Raw genomic sequence first — 23910 nt, forward strand, 5'->3', positions numbered from 1 at the left:
TAAGTAGGGCAACTTGTCCCCGTGAAGTGTTTAATGTACCCGTATGTTCATAGTACGATAGCATCCGTATCTCCCTCGTAACATATCTCAAAGCATTGTCAGCTTCCAACATCCTTATTACGGATCGCCCCTACAAAGAATACCTCAATACAAAGATTTATTCTCAAAACAAATATAATTATAAGTTTATATATTCAACACAGGTTAAATTAATGTTCTTTTCTTAAAAGAAGGTCAATTATAACATAAATATAAGCTATTAGTTTTAAACAAGTGTATGGTATTAGTGATAGCCTAGGTGTCTGGCTCAACTACTGATAAACTCCAGGTACAGTACATCACTGTCCTGATGGCGGATACCCACGCGGGGATGAGGATGGGGTATGCGGCTCTAACATTCTATCTGCTGTTGAGTAAGTTTAGTTTCTATAATATTTACAACGTGTAGGTGTCAGGAACAGGTTACAGGGACACTCAATATCCCCATTGACTGACTGATATATCATATGTATATTATAGAAAATACTTGACGTTACGTAAACCGATATAATCATGTAAAATGGTTTCACTTCCGGTTTCACCAGAAAAGGTCAGAGGTCATAAATGCTGTTGTTTCACTTTGCGTTTCTTGCATTGTATGAAATCTTGACCTTGTCATGACTTAGTTCTCGTGTATTACCACTGTGATATATCCAGTCTTTGTGTATTACCACTGTGATATATCCAGTCTTTGTGTATTACCACTGTGATATATCCAGTCTTTGTGTATTACCACTGTGATATATCCAGTCTTTGTGTATTAACACTGTGGAATATTTGTCAGGTATATTTTATGATTTTGCTGAAAAGTGATATAATTTGTCCTTGTATGGTGATGCTTCGGTAAATTTTGTCCCTTTCGTTGACAATGGCGTCTATTATCCATTTCCTTCTATGGTATCTAACATTTACTGTCAGTTCATAAGTTATCCCGCTTAATTCGAAGCAAGCATTCAGTTCCGACGGTAAAATTATATGTAAAATATACTCAATACCTGGAATACTCGGGATATCTCGAAGTGTTCATGACCCATCTGATTCGAGATAATGAGGTTTGACTGTATATGCTATCTAAGTAATATAAGAAGAAACAAAGGTTAATAACATCTTAAAATATCGATGTAGTTATGTATGATACCTTTTTTTCCTCCAGGTTATTAAAACAACCCAAACTAGACAAGCATACGGTCGAAGTAGACAACTCCGGTTTTATTTAGCTTATTGCATCCTCATACTTTTATATGGAAATAAACACCTGTTGTACATTTCAAAGAATTTATTCTGTCTTGAATTAGGTGCCGCTACCGGAAGTCAATGTCCTGTGGGGAAATGGGTTCGGATTCAGGGCAACTGTTACCTGTTCAGTTCTGAGGGCCTCACATGGGACCAGGCAACAACAGACTGCCGACAATTTGGTGCCACCCTTCTTCAATTTAACGGAGAAGACGACAGGGTAAAAAGATTCTTATTTCATTAACGTACTTATGGTCAGTAAGTGTAAGCTATATATCGTAGTGCAACATAGAGGCACGATAGAAATATCTTCACATCATCCAAGGAAATCTTATACATTATTATGAAGTCACTATGGACACCATTAAACTTGTCCGTGGTCTTTATGAGGCTGCATCAAAGCCTGGTAGTGTGAGACGGAATAGGTCCAATGATATCGATTCAACACGCAGGGAATCATAGTTGTGACGCCCAAGAAATGGAAAGTTCATGACAGTCAGATTGTAAGGCTAATTAAGTGATAAGAGGTCCTAGTTGAAATACTTTCAAGTGCATTTCGAGGTAAGCGACTGATGTTAAAAAAAAAGGGGGGGGGGGGGGGGGGTTATAAGTGGACCACTGGATTAATTGAAGGACATATTTGGTTTGGTTTCATGCCAACTCTTGTTGTAACTTATTCATTACCATATTGAAACAAATACAAAGCGGTGACGATCGAGTTACAGTTACAAAATACTTAACATTGGTTCGAATATCACATCGAGAATTCTTGCCCACTGACGTCAGCAATTGAGATGTCAACCATCACGGATAACTCTGGTTCTCGCGATAGTATTTCCCGTAAATTAAGTTTTTATTTTTATTATTTTGTTGTTGTTGTTTTGTTTTTGTTTTTTTTTTATTTTTTGATTATTTTTTTTAAATGGTCTCTGTTAGGTCGAAACATACGTCGCCGTCCTAAATATTACAACCACACACGTGTAACGCTGTTCATATTTCTCTTATAGGACTTAAGGAAACATACTATCTTACCAGAAATGCCGTTAAACGGTTAACAAAATAGACGAAAAATCAACAAGACTGAAGAAGCGTAATTACATATTTAAACTCCTGACCGAAATTTATGTATATCATAAGATTTATTTATATATAACTTATATATACATGTATACTTGTTTTGCTTCCATATTAGAAATTGTTCACGCGCTCCATTGCCAATATGACGTCAGAGAGATGGTGGACTGATCTGAATGACTACAATCATCCCGGGGGTTGGTCATGGGGGAAGGATGACTCGGAAATACTGGCCAACCCTGCCGCTGTGTGAGTTAACTTTATTTGTAATATCGTCTATCACGAAGCTCAAATTTCACAAATAACCTCAGACTGTGCAGGACTGTAGATAAGGCACAAAAAATATCAGTACCTTCCAATACAAATTAGGAGTTAGATAAAGAAGAGCCAAAAATGAAATAAACTGCATTATACAGTTAGTTCGTCCTTCTATGAGTCGTCAGTGATGCTTAGGGCAAAGAGAGTTCATGTCGAAAGAAATATCTAAATCTGGATGAGAAATTGCGATAACCCAATCATTCGATAAATCTCATTATAATTAATCGACATTGTATTTCTGAAGATCACAAAGTCTATGTCTATCCTCTAAACCGTACAGCTATTTAACAAATATGTGGCTTGCGGGCTACGGCTTCAGTCCGCCATGATTGGTTTCTCAATCTCAAGGAATGTATGAAATACACACAAGATATAACACTTTTCAGTACATATCGAGAATTTAAAAGTTAAATATTAATTTCATGATCATATATCTGATATACTCAGCTAGATGGTCACTGTAGTCTGAATTATTATATCCACAGGGTTTGGAACGTTGAACCGGACGACCGTCATCACATCGAAAATTGTGGCGCCATCAACATACAGGGCACACTCAGTGACCAGAAGTGTTCCGAAAGGCATGGGTTTATTTGCGAATATCATCCGAATGGTATAGGTGAGTATCAAATGCAAGTCATCATGAATGACCAAACGTGTTCCGAAAGGCATGAGTTTATCTGCGAATATTATCCGAGTGGTATAGGTTAGTATCAAATGCAAGTCATTATGAATGACCAAATGTGTTCCGAAAGGCATGAGTTTATCTGCGAATATCATCCGAATGGTATAGGTGAGTATCAAATGCAAGTCATTATGAATGACCAAACGTGTTCCGAAAGGCATGAGTTTATCTGCGAATATCATCCGAATGGCATAGGTTAGTATCAAATGCAAGTCATTATGAATGACCAAACGTTTTCCGAAAGGCATGGCTTTATCTGCGAATATCATCCGAATGGTATAGATTAGTATCAAATGCAAGTCTTTTCCAAATGTATTGGAGAATTTGCTTTCAGTGACCAAACGTGTTCCGAAAGGCATGAGTTTATCTGCGAATATCATCCGAATGGTACAGATTAGATTCGAATTCAAGTCATTGTAAACAAATGTTATTGGGAAATTGTTTGAAGGTTTTAGAATAAGGATGTGGTCAAGTATGTTAAAGTGCGCGTTTGGGTTGCTTAACATTTACTGTTATCAATATCTGGCATGATCTTTAAAACGGACTTAAATAGGTTAATTGTGTATTTTAACAGGCACTGGTTGTCCACTTCACTGGACTGTGACCACCACGAATTGCTATTACGTCAGTGACCTGACAGATGAGTACAACGTTGTTTCCTGGAGTGAGGCGTCGAACAAATGTAAAACGCTACATCCGGGTACTGACGCTAAGCTACTGAGGCTGGAGACTGCCACTGAACAGGTTAGCAAAACTTTTTACACTTAAACTATAGATACATATTAAGCCTAATAATAGAATACGGTAAACGTACTCAATTTGGTACACCGAAATTTTAGCGCAAAATCAAATTAAAACAGATTAGCAGAATGATGAAATAATGCACCAGCAATCATTGCCATAGAAACCAATGAAGATAATCTATAATTAGCGCAATAATGATTTAGCTGAATGTTTCCATCGCGAAAAATGCTAAAATAAGATCAACGCTAAAATAAAATTACCGGTAAAATAAGATTACCGCTAAAATAAGATTACCGCTAAAATAAGATTACCGATAAAATATGATTACCGGTAAAATAAGATTATCGCTAAAATAAGATTACTGCTAAAATAAGATTGCCGCTAAAATAAGATTACCGCTAGAATAAGATTACCGGTAAAATAAGATTACCGCTAAAATAAGATTACTGCTAAAATAAGATCACCGCTAAAATAAGATTATCGCTAAAATAAGATTATCGCTAAAATAGGATTACCACTAAAATAAGATAACCGCTAAAACAAGATTACCGGTAAAATAAGATTACCACTAAAATAAGATTACTGCTAAAATAAGATTACCGCTAAAATACGTTAGTTTATACCAATGGCGAGTAGCGGTTGAATATAAATGTATACTGGAATTCGGTTTTGTCCATTTAGGCCTACATCAGAGCACAGCTGGCTGACCTTAAGATGACTGACCAGTTATACTGGATAGGGATGACTGACCAAGCAAAGGAGGGATTCTGGACCTGGGACGACGGTTCTCCAGCCAACCAGACAAACATGTATATACTCTTTTGGAGTTATATAACTTTAACGTATCCTCTTTCATTTCGCTTTTATTGTGACAAACTTTACACAAATACACATATCAACATCGGTAAATGCAAATCTTGAAAGAAAATTAAACGAAAAAAAAAAAAAAAAATAGATAAATAGAAAAATCTAAACAAAAAAATTTTTTTTTTATATTTAAACAAATAGAAATACTTTTAAGTATAACAATTTTGTGGTAATACACTTCCCTATCAGGCAAACGGTTTAGTATTTTGTTCGATTCCCCGTCAAACTGCTGCCCTCGTCCAAATATTATGGTGTGATAGAGTAATGTCTCTAACATAATAGTCATGTCTTGTTTTGGGTTCGCACGAATGCTGTTTTGCTGTTTCGTTAGCTAGAGATGCTGAATTACAAAATCTTATTTTATAAAGACATTTTCTTCTTCGTCTGATGCTCATTTCCTTGTGCTTAGTGCTTATTGATATGGCTACTGGTTCCGTTTTCAATACACTAACTCTCATTTGAGATCGTGACTTTCCCCGGATTTGACCTAGTTTGGTATGGCGGGAAGGCGCTTACTATCCCGGAACGTCTGGTCTTATTCTCCTTGTACTTTTGCAAGAGTCTCCATGCCAATTAGTTTTTGTTCATAATTTGCCTTCTTTATATCAATTTTGAGTTAGAATTAAGGTTTCATTTCAGTGTATGCTACTTTCTTGGATTGATGAGTTATATGTAAATTTTAAATTTCTCCTGTCTATGGTATAAGATTTCTGTTATGTAATATGCGTATTATGTCGACCTATGATCCACGATGCATTCTCTGTATAGATAATAAAGACTTCAATGTAGTTCCCTTAATTATGATATTTTTAGAGTAAACCTTGTAGAAAGCGCAGCTTGTATTTGTGGTCATCCTTGTGAGAATGCCTTTCACTTTTTTATGGAATGTCAACGTTTTACTAACGAAAGGCATATTTTGTTGCAAAACCTAAATAATCTGAATGTTACAATAAGTTTAGAAGTTATGATAAATGGAAACTCACAACTTTCCTTTGATCTTAATAGAAATATCTTTAGATATGTGCAATGTTTTATCAAATCCAGTAATAGGTTTTGAATTTTGTAATTGGATCAGTTTATTTAGTAAACCGTATATTATATCATTTTTGTCATCATCCATGTAAATGTAACTATGCCTTGTAATACACTGTATATATGTTGGGAGAAGGTGTTGATAAGTTGTCATAACTTGTACCTAATCCCGTGTCTATGTTTTGACAATAAATATGTTTAAACTAAAGATAATACTGTCGGAAATGTTATATTTTGTTTCAGTGAATGGACAGTGGAACCAAACAATCTCGGAGGAACAGAACAGTGTGCACTTATTTACGATAACGGCCGATTCGCGGACTCCGACTGTTCAAGACTTGAGAAATATATATGCCAAACACCGGTTATAGGTAATCGCCGCAAAATACTTTAAACGTGCATATTTTAGTGGTTATCTTATTTTCACGATTTTCACGGTGGAAACATTGCGGTGAAATATGATTGCGCTAATTTCAGTTCCTCTTTTGTAACAAAAAGTGTTGATGCGCCTATCAATCTTTTAAAGATCAAGATTATTTGAATAAATTTACTGTGGGTTCGTTCCTAATAATTTGGTATTACTTTGTTTTGTTTTTTGTGGGATTATTTTTTTTTAATTTTTTTTGTTGTTGTTTTTTTTTGCTAATTGTCCTTTTTCCTAATTCAGACGACTCTATGTACAAAAACAAGTTTGGGTGCACGAATGGCTGGGTACGGGCGGGGCACAAATGCTACTTTTTCCACATACAACGACCACAAAATCACAAGACCGCCGCATCTACATGTGTGGAGATGGGAGGTCGCCTTATCCAGATCGAGTCGAAGGACGAGGAGGTAGTTTAGTCCCTTTTTGTTAATTTCTTCGCCTTTAGTATATTGACGATGTCTTATCTTTAAATAACAAAACCTTGAAATCAACGTCACTACAGACAATTCAATACCGACCGATAACTCCGACATAACTTACCAGCAGGGAGTGCTAACATCTAAGCTACATGACAAGCTTGATGATTTCAAATTCCCAATTATTGATTTTTCCTTTTCTGGATAGCGACATCCCTGCATCCCCACATTGTGTTAACGTGTCCGAGTTGATTCAGTATTCCAGGACTCGTTCCCATTATCATGATTTCCTTGACAGATGTGGACTATATAACTACTGACGGAAAAATAATTGTTGATGAAGACCACTGGGAAGTGTTATGGTCGATGTCATGATCTCATTGTGAAACATTCTATTTCCTTATGTGATATGAAGTCAGACATATTTGATGCTTGTTGATACGCCTAGTGGTTCCGTTGTCACCACCCTAACACCCATATGTCGTGCTTTAACCCGTATTTGAGTAGATTTGTTTGGCGGGTGTCGTCGGTGAAACAGGACGCTCACACTTTCGGAGCATCTGGTCCTAAATTTCTTGTAATTTTTCAGGAGTCTCCATGCAAGTCTATATTTTTGTTTACATTTTGTCTTTGTTTAATCGATCCTGAATTCGAATTCTTTATTTTCTTATACATGTATATATAGTTACTAATCATACTGATATGGCTTCTCTTCGAGGGCAACTCAATCTGATGTACAGTAGAGGAAAGCAAAGAATAAATGTTAACTTAGTCACATGATTTTTTTTTTTGTAGGAATGGCTCAGAGTACAGACACTGCGCTATGGGTCCTACGCATTCTGGACCGGTTTGATGTATCAACCAGTCTCTAGTAGCTGGGTCTGGAACATGGACACCAAGGCCAATATGAGTCTCGTGTAAGCAATCCTGATTTAGAAGTAAGGCGTTGTCAATCATCATATATATGCCGATATCTCATCGTTTCTTTGGATCTTTACTTTCGTATCATTTTGACAAACGTCATTTTTTGTGAAGTATTGGGGGCGCACTTGTAACACTCTTGCCTTTCACCCTAAGGGGGCTTGGGTTCGATTCCCTGATCGGACGTGGAAAGTTATGGGGTCACCTGTCCGTTCATGCGGGGTTTTTTTCCGGGTGCGCCGGTTTCCTTCCACAGTAATACATTTCGTTTTCAATTAACGAACGGTTGCAATCAAAAATAATTTATAGATAAAAATGCCGTTAATCGGATTAAAGAAGAAAAAAATAAATTCAGACGACTTCAAATTATTTATTTTTCTGCTAAATTGCTCACTTTACTATATAGTTAAGGTAAACGGGAAAATTCATCTTAGCTGAACTATTTATTAATTGTTTTCTTTGGCCTTTTCAATTTATCGTACGTTGTTTTATTTAATAATCAGCATTTCCATAAATATTTTCCTCTTCATCTTTGAAGCATTTGGAACCAGGAGCCAAATAACATGGGTGATGAGGATTGTGGCATGGTGGCCTCGGATGGAATCTTCAATGACTTTAATTGTTATGCTAATCAAGGATATATTTGTGAAGCTCAGACTGAAGGTAATGGCGTTTAAAGTGATCAAATGACGGTGAATGAATACGTTGAATAGTTTTCAACTAGCTATGCCCTAGCAAGTTTATACGTGTTGTTGTTCAACCCCAGCATTCCGATGGGGGGTAAATTCACCAGTTTTTGTATTTATCTGTTAAGAAATATTTAAGTGGGTAACAAATATATTTTTGCATTTCACAGCCTTGACTTAGTGAATAATTGAATGAATGAATGATGAATGAATAGATTATGAATGGATAAATGAATGAACGAATGAATATGTTATGCATTTTTCAGGCCAAATTTCCATTATGGACACAAGAATAATTGTTGTGTTGTTGACTTAGTCTTGTTCTTTTGAATGAATAATTATGTTGTGTGCCTTGTCCTTTGAATAAAAAGTAGATTTGGTATACCTCAGCCAAGCCTTGCCCTAGTGAGTGAATAATATGTTTTGTATTTTTCAGCCCAACCTTGCCTAAGTGGGTGGATATCGCGAGCAGCAAACGGTATGCTGACATGCTACCTTATAAGCAACACGACTGATGCGGATATGACGTCATGGCAGGGGGCACGTGATAAATGCGCGCAAATTAGCGAACCACTGGACGGCTACTTACTGGCTATTAACACTAGAGAAGAAGCGGTTCGTGTAACTTAAAATTGTCGGTCATACACAAATATTATTTTTTAAACAATACTGCTATCAGTTATGGAATGTAAACAAAAACGAACGATGTGTTTAGATTGTAATAAATATGCAAGTGGTATAAAATGTGTATTGCAAAACGAAACTTTAATGAACAGAAAACAGTGTGTTGATATTTAAAATTTTGAAATTTGACGAGATACTGTAAAGTTGAACACTGAAAATAGAAATTCATAGATAATAATAAAACTTCTTAATCAATATGATATTTTAGAGGATTGTATATACAAAAAACACGCAAGATGTAAGCACCTTTCAAAATAAATTGAGAGTTAGATATATTAGAGCCAAAATGAATTAAGCGGCACCATACACATGTTTCGTCCTTCTAGGGACTCGTCAGTTAGGAGACGATGAAAAACAAAATGCGAAATAGATAAAAAGAAAAATTGAATACATTTAGTAATTTGATCAGAAACAGATACCTAATTAGGAAAACTTTGTATACAATGAACAAGATAAGAAACTTGTGCATTATTGGTAAAACTATATATAGTATCCTCCTTGAAATACAATGTATAAGGCAATTATTCTATCAACTATATTACAAGGTTTCACTGATTGATAAAGATATTTTAAGTTATATTTTATATTTACCAGGCCTTTATCGCGAAATCATTGAAGAACACATCAAATAGCCTAACCGGATGGTGGACCGGCCTGAATGACAGAAAGGTCGAGGGATACTGGGAGTACGATACAGCTTTCAACAACCCCTTAAAGCCTAATGTCATGTAGGTACTGCTATATCGTGTATAAACGCAACTATGTGGTGTAAACACAAACAAAACAACGTGTAAACAAAACCCGGAAATAGATCAAACGAAGAAATCTTTAAAATGTTCTTATGTTTTGCATGGAGACTTGTTTTTCAATTGTTACTCCACTATATATATATAAAACGACGGAGAGTTATGGTGTTCCGTTAGGGCCAATTTCCAATTTCGCTCCTTCGACCTGAACGCGAAGGAACGAAGGAGCGAAAACACGATGGCGAAGGAGCGAAAACAAGATGGCGAATTAGCGAAGTTCCATGGCTCTATCGCCATCGTATTTTCGCTCCTTCGCGTTTAGGTCGAAGGATCGAAGGAGCGATATTGGAAATTTGGCCCTAACGGAACACCATAGTATATACAGTGTTTATAAATTTATTTTTTTCCTTGTTTTAAGAACCAAATAACGAAATCGGTTTTAATATAATGTTGTTTTTTTTAGTCCCTGGGGCGGAGAGCCGGATAACTCTGGCGGAACAGATTACTGTGCAATATTATATGGCGGTAGATACAACGACGTCAACTGTGACAACATCGCATCTTATTTATGTGAGACAATGGCGGAGGGATACCGGTATACGTCAGCAGGTAAAACGCCGTCATTACGGACACAGGGACTCGACACAACTTTCCAGTCCACGGTCTATTTATATTTAAGTCCCCGTGATTACGTAGTATTTTTTTGGAGATCGATTTGGTTTCATAAATAAGCGTTCATACTTTGAAAATGACCATAAAAGAACGCGTGTTTCTTATGTAAAATGTATTCAAAAGGAGCATTAGAGAACCCGCGTTTCTTTTCTGAAATAGTGTGCGTACATATGTATACTATATATATATATATGTTGCGGTATACAAACCTACATAGGTGGAATAGCAGTGTTGGAAGGGAGGCGTCAAGAGCCTGTGATAAAGGCAAAACAGGACGGATATGGGCAAGGGAATAGGTCAACGTTAAAACTCCCCGGGGCCCACAATGAAAATTAATCTTATGGATTTCAATACTACTATCAATTGTTTTTGTTTGACCTATATTTAACATTGCCATTTTTCATTTTCATTTTAAGTAGATGAAAATTAAGCAATATAAATACATGTACAAATAATAATTGTTGTGTCGTTTTCATTGCAGGCTCAACGTTACCCACCGGGGTTGCCATGCTGGTCGTTACTGTTTACGCTTTATTAAATAATATAAGTTTTATATAAAATATGGAAGTTATAAATAGTAACAACTTCACTCTTCATTGTCATTTTGTATTAAGTCACGTGTTATTCTAGATGTGATCTGAAATGTAATACAGTACATTATGTATATAGCAGATTTGAATAGAGAATATTGTATATATAACATAATTTATATAAATAGTGGAATAAGTTGAAATTTAGCGTGTAACAAGCTTTTCGATGAATTGTTTTACTGCTAAGTTGTCAAGGGATAGACTTAAAAATGTAGGTACAGTATTTGCAACAACGCTATGTCGATTTTTTATGATACTAGAATTCTATACAGTTATTTGCCCCCTGTTTGTCTATGGCCTTGAAATTATTCAACGTCTGCATTTTGTTAGAATAATTTTGATCATTTTGACAATATGACGTTTGAAATTCGGACAAAGGGAAATTAACTCATCTACTGTAAGTGACGCACGAGAAGTGTGAAACAAAGGTTCGCAATCAACCGTGGGTATCCGGGTATCCGGGAATGGGGCTCTAATTTTAGTCAGCACCAAACTCGTTTGCAGCTGATGAACAATCTTTATATCGTAAAATCTCTGAAAATTTTCTGTCTTATTTTTTGAAATATGATAATATGGATTGTATAAGATAATATAATTGTCTTTGTAACAGAAATAATGTCATTGGTGTAACACAAAGTGTGTATTGTATATGGTTTTACGTTCATACATTTTAAATAAAAATAAGAAACCATTTAGTTTGTTTCGTTTGTTTCGTGTTTTAGAATCAAGGTTCAGTTAAGCCATCGATTACGCCGAATTTTCAGACGCAGATACAACAGCTATTATATTATATTATATTATATTATATTATATTATATTATATTATATTATATTATATTATATTATATTAGTGTGTGTCCACATCTTTTTTTCTTTTTTTTTTGCCTTGACAAAGTTTTATTGTAAAGTAGAACAATATAGGTCTGTGTTACAAGATCACGCACTCTTACAGCACTGATGTTTTACAATACAGCAATTATTACAAGGTATACGTTGTCTTCTATTACCTCTGTTGTCTATTTCATCACAGGTGTAACGTGTTCTAGAAAACATGTTACACCTCTAAAGTTAAAACAATGATCTATGTCGGAATATGATTATACATATACAAAATATGGTAACGCACAGCTTGTGTTTTAAGTGTTTTTTTTCAAACTAAAACCAACTTTCATGGATATTTAAACATGCTTAGTAATATTTTTTTTCAAAAGGATGACATTTCACCACAGTCGTACTAATGTATTGAAGCGTTAGCTGGAGTTCACATTTTTCAATAGGCGTGTATTGGCTTTTCTATGACGGCAGCATCAGCATGAACAATAAATATCTTTAAAAAAGATAAACGACATAGATTTAATACTAGTGGTTATAAGTATGTATATATATAAAACTGCTGGTGAAATAAATTAACGAACTAACGCGTTTCAGCAAGGATTATATCAGTTTGAATCATTTTAGTGATAATAAGAGTGCATTTGAATCAGGAATATAATTCTATTAATGTGTCATTTGAAAAGATACATCTACTTATTCTTTGTTTCGTTTTTAACTGCATGCTGCATTTTGCATTTACCGCTAGATTTTTTTTTATTATTATTATTTCAACAGAATGTTTAATAAAAATAAATGGTAGCACATCTCTATCGAAAACTGGTAGATATAATTTCGTATACTTAACACATCAAGTCTAAGAGTATAGCCCTGTTAATTTGGTACTAGGACTTATTTATAATAAAAACTTTCTTTTTTGTAAAAAAAAACCTGTAAAAAAAGGGGGGGGGGGGGGAGTAAAGAAAAAAATGTCACGTATCACAGTTCATGAATAACATAAAAGATAAAGTTATTCATTTAAAAGTAAGAATATTCTACATACAACATGGATTCTTATTCAAGGATCCGACACCCAGCAGTAGTTGCAAGACGGTTATGTATAATGGCCTGTTGACAGCAATGGTCATTTTAGGCCAGACAAAATATTAAGACGACTGGGTTACAAAGAATAAAAAATGGATGGGCTGGGTTACAAAGAATAAAAATGAATGAGGTTTTTTTTTTTTTTTTTTTTAAGGTACAAGAAACTTTAATGCCCCAGAACATTTAACAATTTGGACTGCTGCCAGGGTTGAGGCCCTGGATTCAGTATCCTGACAAATATATCCTCATACAAGAGGGCTCTCATTCATCACTTTACATTCATTTACACATTTCGTTCCTTTATTTTCTTTCAATGTATTACACACATTCATACACTGGATTCATTACTTCCTAAATAATTTCACTCACCATATATACATATTTAATTATTATGTCACTCACTTGATTGCATCTCGCACATTGATTTCGCACATCCATCCATCCATCCATCCATCCATCTAACTTGCTCATCTTTGCTCTCATACTCTTCGGCCATGGATGACAATCTTACTTTTAAAGAAAAAACTAAAAAATCGTGTCTGTTATCGTCCTCGAGACATTTGCGTGATTTTAAAAACATTCATAATAATGAAAATAACACAAAAAGTACAATGATTTTTGAAAATGTCCATACATTGAAGCACCCTTTACCGTCCGAGGATTGACAGAATGCGCAAGTTTAGTTATAGATACGTACAGTACATTATAAAGCTGTTTCGTCTTCCTTAGACTCGTCAGTGATGCTATCGATATCATACAGCTCTTTGGTCCTTCTAGGACTCGGCAGTGATGCTGGGGACATCATACAGCTCTTTGGTCCTTCTAGGACTCGGCAGTGATGCTGGGGACATCATACAGCTCTTTGGTCCTTCTAGGACTCGGCAGTGATGCTGGGGACATCATACAGCTCTTTGGTCCTTCTAGGACTCGGCAGTGATGCTGGGGACATCATACAGCTGTTTGGTCCTTCTAGGACTCGACAGTGATGCTAGGGACATCATACAGATATTTGGTCCTTCTAGGACTCGACAGTGATGCTAGGGACATCATACAGATATTTGGTCCTTCTAGGACTCGTCAGTGATGCTGGGACATCATACAGCTGTTTGGTCCTTCTAGGACTTGTCAGTGATGCTAGGCACATCAAACAGCTGTATCATCCTTCTAAGACTCGTCAATGATGCTGGGGACATCATACAGCTGTATCGTCCTTCTAGGACTCGTCAATGATGCTGGGGACATCATACAGCTGTATCGTCCTTCTAAAACTCGTCAATGATGCTGGGGGCATCATACAGCTGTTTGGTCCTTCTATGACTCGGCAGTGATGCTGGGGACATCATACAGCTGTTTGGTCCTTCTAGGACTCGTCAGTGATGCTAGGGACATCGTACAGCTATTTCGTCCTTCTATGACTCGTCAGTGATGCTAGGCACATCAAACAGCTGTATCATCCTTCTAAGACTCGTCAGTGATGCTAGGGACATCGTACAGCTATTTCGTCCTTCTATGACTCGTCAGTGATGCTAGGCACATCAAACAGCTGTATCATCCTTCTAAGACTCGTCAATGATGCTGGGGACATCATATAGCTGTATCATCCTTCTAAGACTCGTCAATGATGCTTGGGGCATCATACAGCTGTTTGGTCCTTCTATGACTCGGCAGTGATGCTGCGGCTTTTTACTATTTATCCAGTATTTTTGATGTCGGACAATATTTTTTGATGTCGATAATTCGATTTTTCAAAATCAATGGTTAAATTTTTTGATATCAAGAATTCATTTTTTTTTTTCATAAAAAAAATCTTTTTCTGATATCAATAAATCAATTCTTCGTATCAAAATGCAATTTCTTCATATCAAAAACTCATTTTTTTATATAAAAAAAATATGATAGAATAATTAATAAATTGTAAAATGGCGCCTCGTTTTCGCAATTTTCTTATACGAAAAAAAATCATTTTTGATAAATAATTTTTGATAACAGGAATTCGAATTTTAATATACAGAAGGATATTTTTTTCAAAATTCAGAAAATATATTTTAATAATTGAATAATTGGTAGGTAAGGGACATTTTAAACTTTAGTTAGATAATCGTTATTGTGAATATTCTGTATAGTAGGGTCCGCCTGTTTCTTTTGTTCTATATCTCTTTTTTTCAATATATTATTGTAGGGCATATAGGTGGGTAACACGTTATAAAGAATGTTCACATAAATTATCAAATATTTCGGAAATCAAACAAATCCATGACAATTTCCGTCCGTCGTTCGTCTCCGGATATTACAGTACTACATCCGGGTGACTTCCAAGATGGCGCCGAAGATGGATATTTCTGTACCAAGGGCACCTAGTCCATTAATAAGGGTTTGTTTGCTTTTGTATGCCAGTGCGAATGGATTACTGCTTTCTAAGCATTATCAATGCTTAATGATGTAGTTTCATGTAATTTTTAGCGCGAATACTTAATTGTAAACTGATTTCATTCGAGCCGGCTTCGCGCACTTGTCCTTGAAAACGAGGCCTTCTAAAAAAGGAATGTTTTCATCATGAAATTAAATCTGTTTTACTACTTAACCAGCATAAATAACAAAATAAACACGAGAAAGACAACGACAGCTGAACAGGTCAGATAAGTTACTTCACTTAGCTTCTTGTTGGAAGTTATACAACCAGATGCAGTGGAGGCTCTTGTACATGTGTGATCATGACCACACGGTGAATGGTGGTTAACAGATAATGTTTGGTCAATGGTGTCGTTAATATTTGTGCTCTGACAAAATTTGAAAATTCTCCAGTAGGCCTAGGCTACATAACACCTGCTGCAGTAAGCCTACTTGACGAATGTCGATAGATCATAAGTTCTCCATTTGTCCATATACCAGGTGTGTCCCAATAGGATCACGATAATAGTTTATGTTTCGTTTTATTTTGTGTTAAGTGCTAAATTTCACATGTACCTTTTGTTTTTTTCAGGCTTCCAGATGGGTGGCCTTCTTATCTGGTGTATATGTTGGTATTTACCAGTTGAGTAAGTATCAGTCTTGCATCATGATGATGTTTTGTATTCAATTTGACAAATTACTAAGTTGAATTAGGGTTGAAACGATTCACAGAGGTTCTCGGTGCTCCGCAATTGTGTTATGCTTTGGTTCATGGTATGGACTGACAGTGTATTGGTTCCTTGGCAGCTCAGATTATTACAATAGTAGCATCACTTTAAACAAAGAGGGTGTCTTGAACTTAACTATGTTTAGTGTCAACTAACAATTCTGCAAGGAACGTACAAAAGTTTAAAACTGTGTTGTTTGGAAGTTAGGAAGAAGTATTTCAGATTCAATGTGAACAGTATTATAGTGTTGTGAATCTACGTGACGAGCTGACTTTTCTAAGCGAAGATATTTATGACAACTCGTATCAGAGTTGATGGTCGGCCGTGCGTAACCACTATCGGCGTAGTCTACACCTGGTCAAGCTTTTACACGGACGTATTTACGTACCTCACTCGCGTGATCGTAGACTACACCTGCCATTGTCGGCAATATAAATATTGAGTATATAACATTGAATATTATGTCATCTTGCACAAAAATAGTACCAAGAAAAAAGCTACATTGTTTTCATGCAGAATTTGATTGAAGATTTGAAACCTTGAAATCAGAGTACTCTCTTGTGTAATTTTCTTTTGACTTCCTAAGAAAGAGATAGCTTTTGAGACTCTATCTCATTTTGGGAGTCAGAACAGCGTGAATTCACCTAGATGAGGTGAGGTGGTGTGTCATGAATCAAAATAACCTTTTATTTACATCAGTAAGTAATGTGTGCTGATGGCAACTGACAGGGCAAGGAGTCCTGATCTGAGAGTTGTCTTGTATTTAATTTTTGTTAGGTTTACTCTTGGTCTGTTGAAGAACAATTGGTATCTATAACAGTGTTCCAGCTAGGTCGGGTTAGCAGGGCGCGGCGCCCTGCCCCTAATTCAAAGTTAGAAATGCGCCCCGCCCCTTTTCCTGTAGTACTGCCCTTTTCTAAGTGTCAGTGATGCTCATTTTGCCTCGTATACTCTAAATCCGATTTGCTGAAGCCATGCAATATGCAGTCAGTCAGTCACTAATTGGCCACCTGTAACACTAGTCCCCTTACCTGTGTTAGACCCTTATCCACGGTACTGATGTACGCTGCCCGAGGCAGTGATCGGTCAGCTGGGGATCGAGCTGGTGTTTTAATAGATTCATTTAACCGTGACGAGTCGATAGGATCGGTTGGTAATCCAATTAAATCATAATCACGACGGCTTTTTGAAGATGGACAAAGTAATGATAATGGATGGAAATGTTGTTTTACTTATGTAAACAACTTTTGACAAGACCGAAAAGAGCCGCACGTTTGTCGTAAAGTTATCCCATGAGCACGTGTGCATTGGCGATCGATCTATCTAACTTTGAAATTTTCTTCACGTGACAACACGAAATCCTTCTGGTTTTAACCAAGCAACTTTTAGGTAAATGATCATGAGATCACTTTCCAGTGATTTTCCAGTAATCAAAATTAGCTTTCGGTTGATTTTATTTGATGAAGTTTGGCGGGACACCGGAAATGGTTCGTTGTAAATGCAGATGTCGCAAATTCCTTGTTGGATTGCGGATTTCTATACAAAATGTTTATTTTTCATAAATAAATAAAGGACATATAAAAATATCTTCTCATGTGAATAATGGTTGCAAAAGTTTAGTTTATATTGTGTTATTTTCGTACCAGAAATGCCGACTCTGCATTAACTGCGGGTCATGTGATAGCCAAGTGATTACATTTCTAACAACACGCGGGGACCGTTTGTTTACGAGAGCAACGGAACAAATGTTTGATCAGAAACTTGCGAATCATAACCGGCTCTAATTCGTTTACCATTTCTTATAAGTAATTCAAGAAAATGTTAACTTGCTATAATTTCCTGATTTTAGTTTACCGTTATTTCTAAAGAGTCTAAAGTGAAAGTAGAAATGTACCGCCGCTTACAAGATGCATCGTAGTTATTTGGACGAAGTTTATTCAGATATTAAATAATAGAATTTCTTTTACTTAATCAATTTTTCTCGTATATGCTTGACCACATTTTCTCCTTTGCTCCATAATATCTTCACTTACAATTAGTCGTCTTACAATCAAAACGGACAGACCAGAGACCTATATTAATTAGTTAGTATATATATATGTAGGTATATGGACAGACCAACTTCTTGTTGAAAATATCGCTCTGTTGACTATATCTGATAGTAACTTATTGATTGGACGTAATTATCGTATATAGATTCTATCAATACACCCTTAAATTGAAATAATGCTAATATCATTTTATTTTTGAATTACTCTAGGTCATTACTTTTACCATCAAAATTTAAAACAATATTTGAAGAATAAAGAGAAGAAAGAAGATATTTTTACACACAAACGAAATAATAAAAAAAATCAACATATTTCTATTTGTCTCTATGAATCAGGTCATATGTAATGCATGAATGTACTTGAATTGTCCTGTAAAATAAGGTAGAAGATAGATAGGCCTGGAAAAAATGTCGCGCACAAAAATGCCCTTTTTTTAGGCAGCGCCCTGCCCTTTTCAAATCCTAGCTGGAACACTGTATAATCCTCTTCACTTTTTAGGTGACTGTTTATCAGAAAGCATGTGCATACATATTCCCATTGGACCTGGATGTGCAAAATAATCTTTTTGGATGAAAATAAAAGATTGTCATCCTGATTGTTAGCAAATCTTGTTAAAATTTTATATACGAGTATTGAATATTCATGTTGGTTTTATCCAAACATTGCAGAAATTCTTACAGTTAATGTCATTGTCATAGTTGGAGAAGGAGTAAACTTCTTTTCTTGTCATGGAACAAATACAAATAGTTAAGAACAGCCGCTGTTCTGGAGTAATTTGTTAACAGTAACAAAACAATGCAATTTCAGTCATCTGAAAAATACAATGGTTAAGTTATTAGGGCTTTTGTTGACTCTTGACATTTAGCAATGTCAGAAATCAAAGGCAAGGCATAGAGTTGAAGCATGTCAGTTAAACGTGTCATGGTCCTTGCAATCAAAAATCAAAACTAATTCATTGAATTCAAAAACATACTTTTTAGGGTTAAGTGAAAGTTCAGGTATTTCATGCATGGTGGTTCACAGTGGTTTATTGGAATTCTTTCAGGAAAATACACACAGATTGAAAAGGACTTTGTGTTACAACAGGCACCTCTGAAGGTGAAATTAGCAGAAAAGGAAGCATATATGAAATTTGTTGACTACAAAGGTAAGTTTGACTGTGTAATTGATATTACACCAGGATTTGTATTTTCTCAACGACTAGAAACCATGGCTTTGAAAATCACTCTTTTCATATATTTTCATAAAACAATCAATGTATCTATTATATTTAGTTCAATGAATACCACTAATTTAAATTCCTCTTAATAAAACAGATTTAACAGTTCATTTCATTAAAAGAACATCAGATTGTGACATTATTAATATGATGCCAGCCCACAGTGTAAATTAGTGAGGAAAGTTCTATACATGAATGGATTTTGGTAATTGAAAATTAAGGGAAAGGTCAAAAGTTACACCTAAGGGCCCAATTGTTCAAAATGTGATTAGCTTAATCGCTCGATTAGTTAAAATTACATTTCTCCTTTACTTCATAAGCAGGAAGTAAGAGATTGAAAAAGGCTAGAGTTTTGTGAAATTTAGTCCAGTTAGTTTTACCAGAAATGATTTTATCAGGATTTTAAAATTGTCGTTAAATTTTATTAGCCTAATCACTTTCTGAACAACTGGACCCAGCTCTTTAAAGATAATGAAATGTGTACCATCAATGCCACGGCAGATTTATTTTTATTGGTGAGCGGGATGGGTGTTACCTCTAGATCTATGACAGTCCATACTCACTTTGTTTATATCTAATGTCTGCATTATTTATTTGAGAAATAGATCTTAAAATTAATATTAGAACAATGATGCTTACTGGCAGTAGGTCTCTACTAATGGGACAAAGGCCCAGAGGTCCTGTATTGCTCACATAGACCCATCTCATTTAAGTCGCATCAAAAGTGCTTTTCCCAATTTGGGACATACCACTTGAATACTACGCATTACAGTCAACACTTTCCCTTTACTAAAAGTCTAATTCAGAACAATGACTTCAAATCAGAGAAGAGATTGTGTTCTTAACTTGGTGGGGTGGAGGTGGTTGTTGTTGTTGGGGGGAGGCTTGGCTTACATCTCAAGAGCTAATGTGAAAAACTTGAATGACATCATTAGATTTAAAATTCATATTCTGTCTAACTTAGAATTAATTAATTATGCCTTGATTAAATTGTAAAGATTATGCTTTTTGAAGGTCTTAATGACATACTAAGTGTATACATGTACAGGATTTAACAAATAACCAGTGATAACTTCAGAATTCTCAGTTTGTTTTTCTGTCTTTTTTACAGAGGGAATGAGAACTCTTTACAAAGAAGCAAATGGCAAAGATGCCCCACAAGAACTTATGGATTCGATCAAATGATTGCCTGATTAGAGAAATGAATGTTTGATATTTTTTTTTGTGACTGAACATAGAAAGAAAGTGAAGAAGTAAATTGGTTATTATTTACTAATGCCTTCTGATTTTATTTCGTCTGTCACCTGTGAGCTTAGGCATGTGGCTCTGTCCATCGTCATCTTTTAACAGAATACAGAGATCTATTGAAATATCTTTTAACGGAATACAGAAATCTATTGAAGTTTCAATTTGTCCATCTTCTTCACAATGTACCGTCCATCAGAAAACAGATATTTTATGTTTTAACAGGAAAGATTCAATAAAAAAATAAATCTTCAATGGCCAAAAATGAACCAAAAGTTGTGTTATATGGATGCAGCCTCCTTTGTCTCAGAGGGAGAGAGCATGGTAGGGCCAGATGTGATAAAGTTTGTCAACATTCTTCTTCAGACTCAGAATTACAATTAATCTTTTTTGGATGGAACAGTCGAAGTGCTATCTGAGTTGTGTATTTAATTAATTTTTTTTTATATGCTGATTTCAATCTCTCTACTTGGAATGGGTATATATTGCATGGTAGTTTATTATACTCTAGATCTAGATCTGTGCAAAGAAGTTAAAGGGGTATACTGCAATCAACTTTTAAGATGATCTGTTTATGGGATATTGTCTATGAAAACACTTATTTTTCAGCAAATAATTTCAGTACTTTGTTGAAATCTGACCTTAAATCAATGATTTGCACCCCTTGGCAAGATTTTCTATTTTGACAAGAGTTATTCCCCTTCGTTGAAATTCTTGACAAAATTTTGTTCGGCCGATTCAGTGTTCCCTGGCAAAGCTCATCCAGTGTGATTATAAAAATTGCTTTGTTTGCTGTAATTTTTGTTCCCAACATATTTGACAAGGAGAGAAAAGTCGGTGGATATTGATGAGGGCTTGGATATTAATCTGCCACCTTGCAACAGTTCTAGATGGATATAATTCTTTTACTTTCAAATGAAAATAATTTAAATTTGGTTGGTGGACATTTTAAGATATGGAAACAAATTACACTGTCAGATGACCATTGACGTTTAGTAATTTCAGAAGTCAAATGAAAACAAAATAGAGGTCAAAGCATAAGTCACACGTGTACATATACAGGCTCTTGTAAACACAGAATCAAACTAGTGAACGCCCTGAGATAATAAAAAAAAAACAAAAACAAAAAAAACAAACAAACAAGGAAACAAATGAAACCGCATTTAATTTGAGGACAACAACAATCAAATTCAAAATAACAAGAAGGTCAATGTATACACTGTATTTTTGTTCATTGATGACATCACCACCCTTCGTAGCTGGATTTTCATTGTCGGTACCATACATTGAATCTCGCACAAAGTGAAACAACAGGAAAAGATCTGCCACATTGAAAGTTTTGCTTGTCTCTTAAAAAACGGAACTAATTTCAATATTGTCGCCGGAAGTGTTTTTGAAGTATATAATCTAGTTGTTAACATTGCATCCAAACGCGCCCACCATCACGATAGCCCTACCATCATGATCACTATTACAATGAACACGTCGGTGTAATCCATCGGGGGTAATATACTGCTGTTGTAATATGAAAGGATTGTTCAAAACTCGTGTGAATAACTAGCCCGAGTTTCCTCTTGCCCCGACACCATGTCTGGTGTCGGGGCCAGAGGAAACTCGGGCTAGTGAATAACATCTTATCGGTTTGAGACAGCATGATAAAACACTTCCATGTAGCTGTTTCGTCCTTCTCGGTCCCGTCAGTGACATTTGGCGCAGAATGTGAAAATCTCGAAGGGATCTTAGAATAATAAAAATGGGGTCCAAACAAATGTAAAACATGCATGGAACAGATGCATAAAACCCGTTACTTCATTTCTGCTGTCGAGTTTACTTTTCCACAACTCTTCATCATTAAGTGACAGCATTCATCGATACTGTCTTCATATCTATCTTAGAACTTGCTGACAATCTAAACCAAATTTAATCTTGAGATGCCATTTCGCACATATCCCTAATTCGGGCACGAACCATCTTTACCAAAGAATCGATTTAGATGTTGAATAACAAATTGCGTAGTCATATGCGTTCTGTACAAGCCTTTATCTGGTTAGCGGGATGTCTAAAACTAGTGTCAGGGGCCAGAGGAAACTCGGACTATGTACAATGAGAATAAGAACTAGTATTCCGGAATGGGAGGCACTTTCTGCGTCTACGCCGAATTTAGGTGATATTGCATTTTCAAAATAATAACAAGAGGAATGACGACGGAAGCTCTTGGCATATTGACAAGCATTGTACACGCTAATCTTCATATCGCACAAGATAATAGAGTACTTTCCGATGAAAAGGCAATCATTAAACTTTCCCATGGTCACAGCCTACATCTCTCTCAACTTTGTGCTGTAAGTTTTTACACACTCATCTAAATATGGTTAGTATTTATAGAAAAAATATTAGCTCTTACTTTTACTATAGCAATTCGAAATGGATCGCAAAAAAAGAAGAAGATTATTTTCGGCACAAGACCAGAGACCTGATATGAGGCCAGTTGTGTACTGGAAGGAAGGACTAGAAAATGTATTGACATGAATAAACCTAGCCTCACTGAATAAAATTGTTATCAGCATAGTATCTGCCATCTTCGCTAGCCAAGGCTTCTGATTACGTTACACTCCACGAACCCTTGGCGGATATAGTCGTGTTCAAACCGTCGCGCCCTGGAATCCCAGGGCACCCAATCAAATCGCGTTTTACATTCTGGCTTGGTTTCGCAGTAAACAAAAAATGCGACACCCAGTACAGAGCTACATTGCCGACTATGTCATGGCATTTTACCTAAATACAAAAATCACAATCTTTGGGAGAACATTCGCAGTGTTTGATAAATTCATATAAGTCATTGATCACATATCTCATCGAAATGACACCAAACCTCGATGTGTGTTTGTAAACATCACCGATGAAGTAAATCGGTAACGCTTGTTTTGATTGGTCGAAAATTTCATGCGTGAAGGGTGGTAATTTCGAATCACCGCTAGAGGGCCAGAACTGACGCCTATATCTGCCAAGGGTTCGTGGAGTGTAACGTAATCAGAAGCCTTGGCTAGCGAAGATGAGTATCTGCCGAAATAACCTAAATCAACTTCAAAGTTGCTGTAGAGCCAGGTGAACGATACAGGCCCATTGGGCCTCTTGTTTGTAATTGGAAATGAGAAAGTTGGGTAGCAACCTGACTAGGACTGAAACACCCGACTGTCCAACTCTAAACTGGTAGTTGACCATTGAGGTTTC

The 23910-nt window shown here is 35.9% G+C and overlaps 1 protein-coding gene across 1 annotated transcript; it reads left to right on the forward strand.

Moving 5' to 3' along the window:
- Positions 1 to 336: 336 nt before the first annotated feature.
- On the forward strand, positions 337 to 11825 carry LOC117340103 (macrophage mannose receptor 1-like). The gene is made up of 14 exons (XM_033901889.1): positions 337 to 413; positions 1335 to 1492; positions 2465 to 2595; positions 3150 to 3283; positions 3924 to 4093; positions 4775 to 4902; positions 6236 to 6363; positions 6660 to 6826; positions 7631 to 7752; positions 8295 to 8419; positions 8879 to 9057; positions 9721 to 9854; positions 10336 to 10481; positions 11026 to 11825. The coding sequence occupies exons 1-14, from the start codon at positions 350 to 352 to the stop codon at positions 11100 to 11102; spliced, it is 1863 nt and encodes a 620-aa protein (XP_033757780.1). The 5' UTR covers positions 337 to 349; the 3' UTR covers positions 11103 to 11825.
- Positions 11826 to 23910: the final 12085 nt, after the last annotated feature.

Source organism: Pecten maximus, chromosome 12 (genome assembly GCF_902652985.1).
Source record: "Pecten maximus chromosome 12, xPecMax1.1, whole genome shotgun sequence".
NCBI classification, from domain to species: Eukaryota; Metazoa; Mollusca; class Bivalvia; order Pectinida; family Pectinidae; genus Pecten; species Pecten maximus.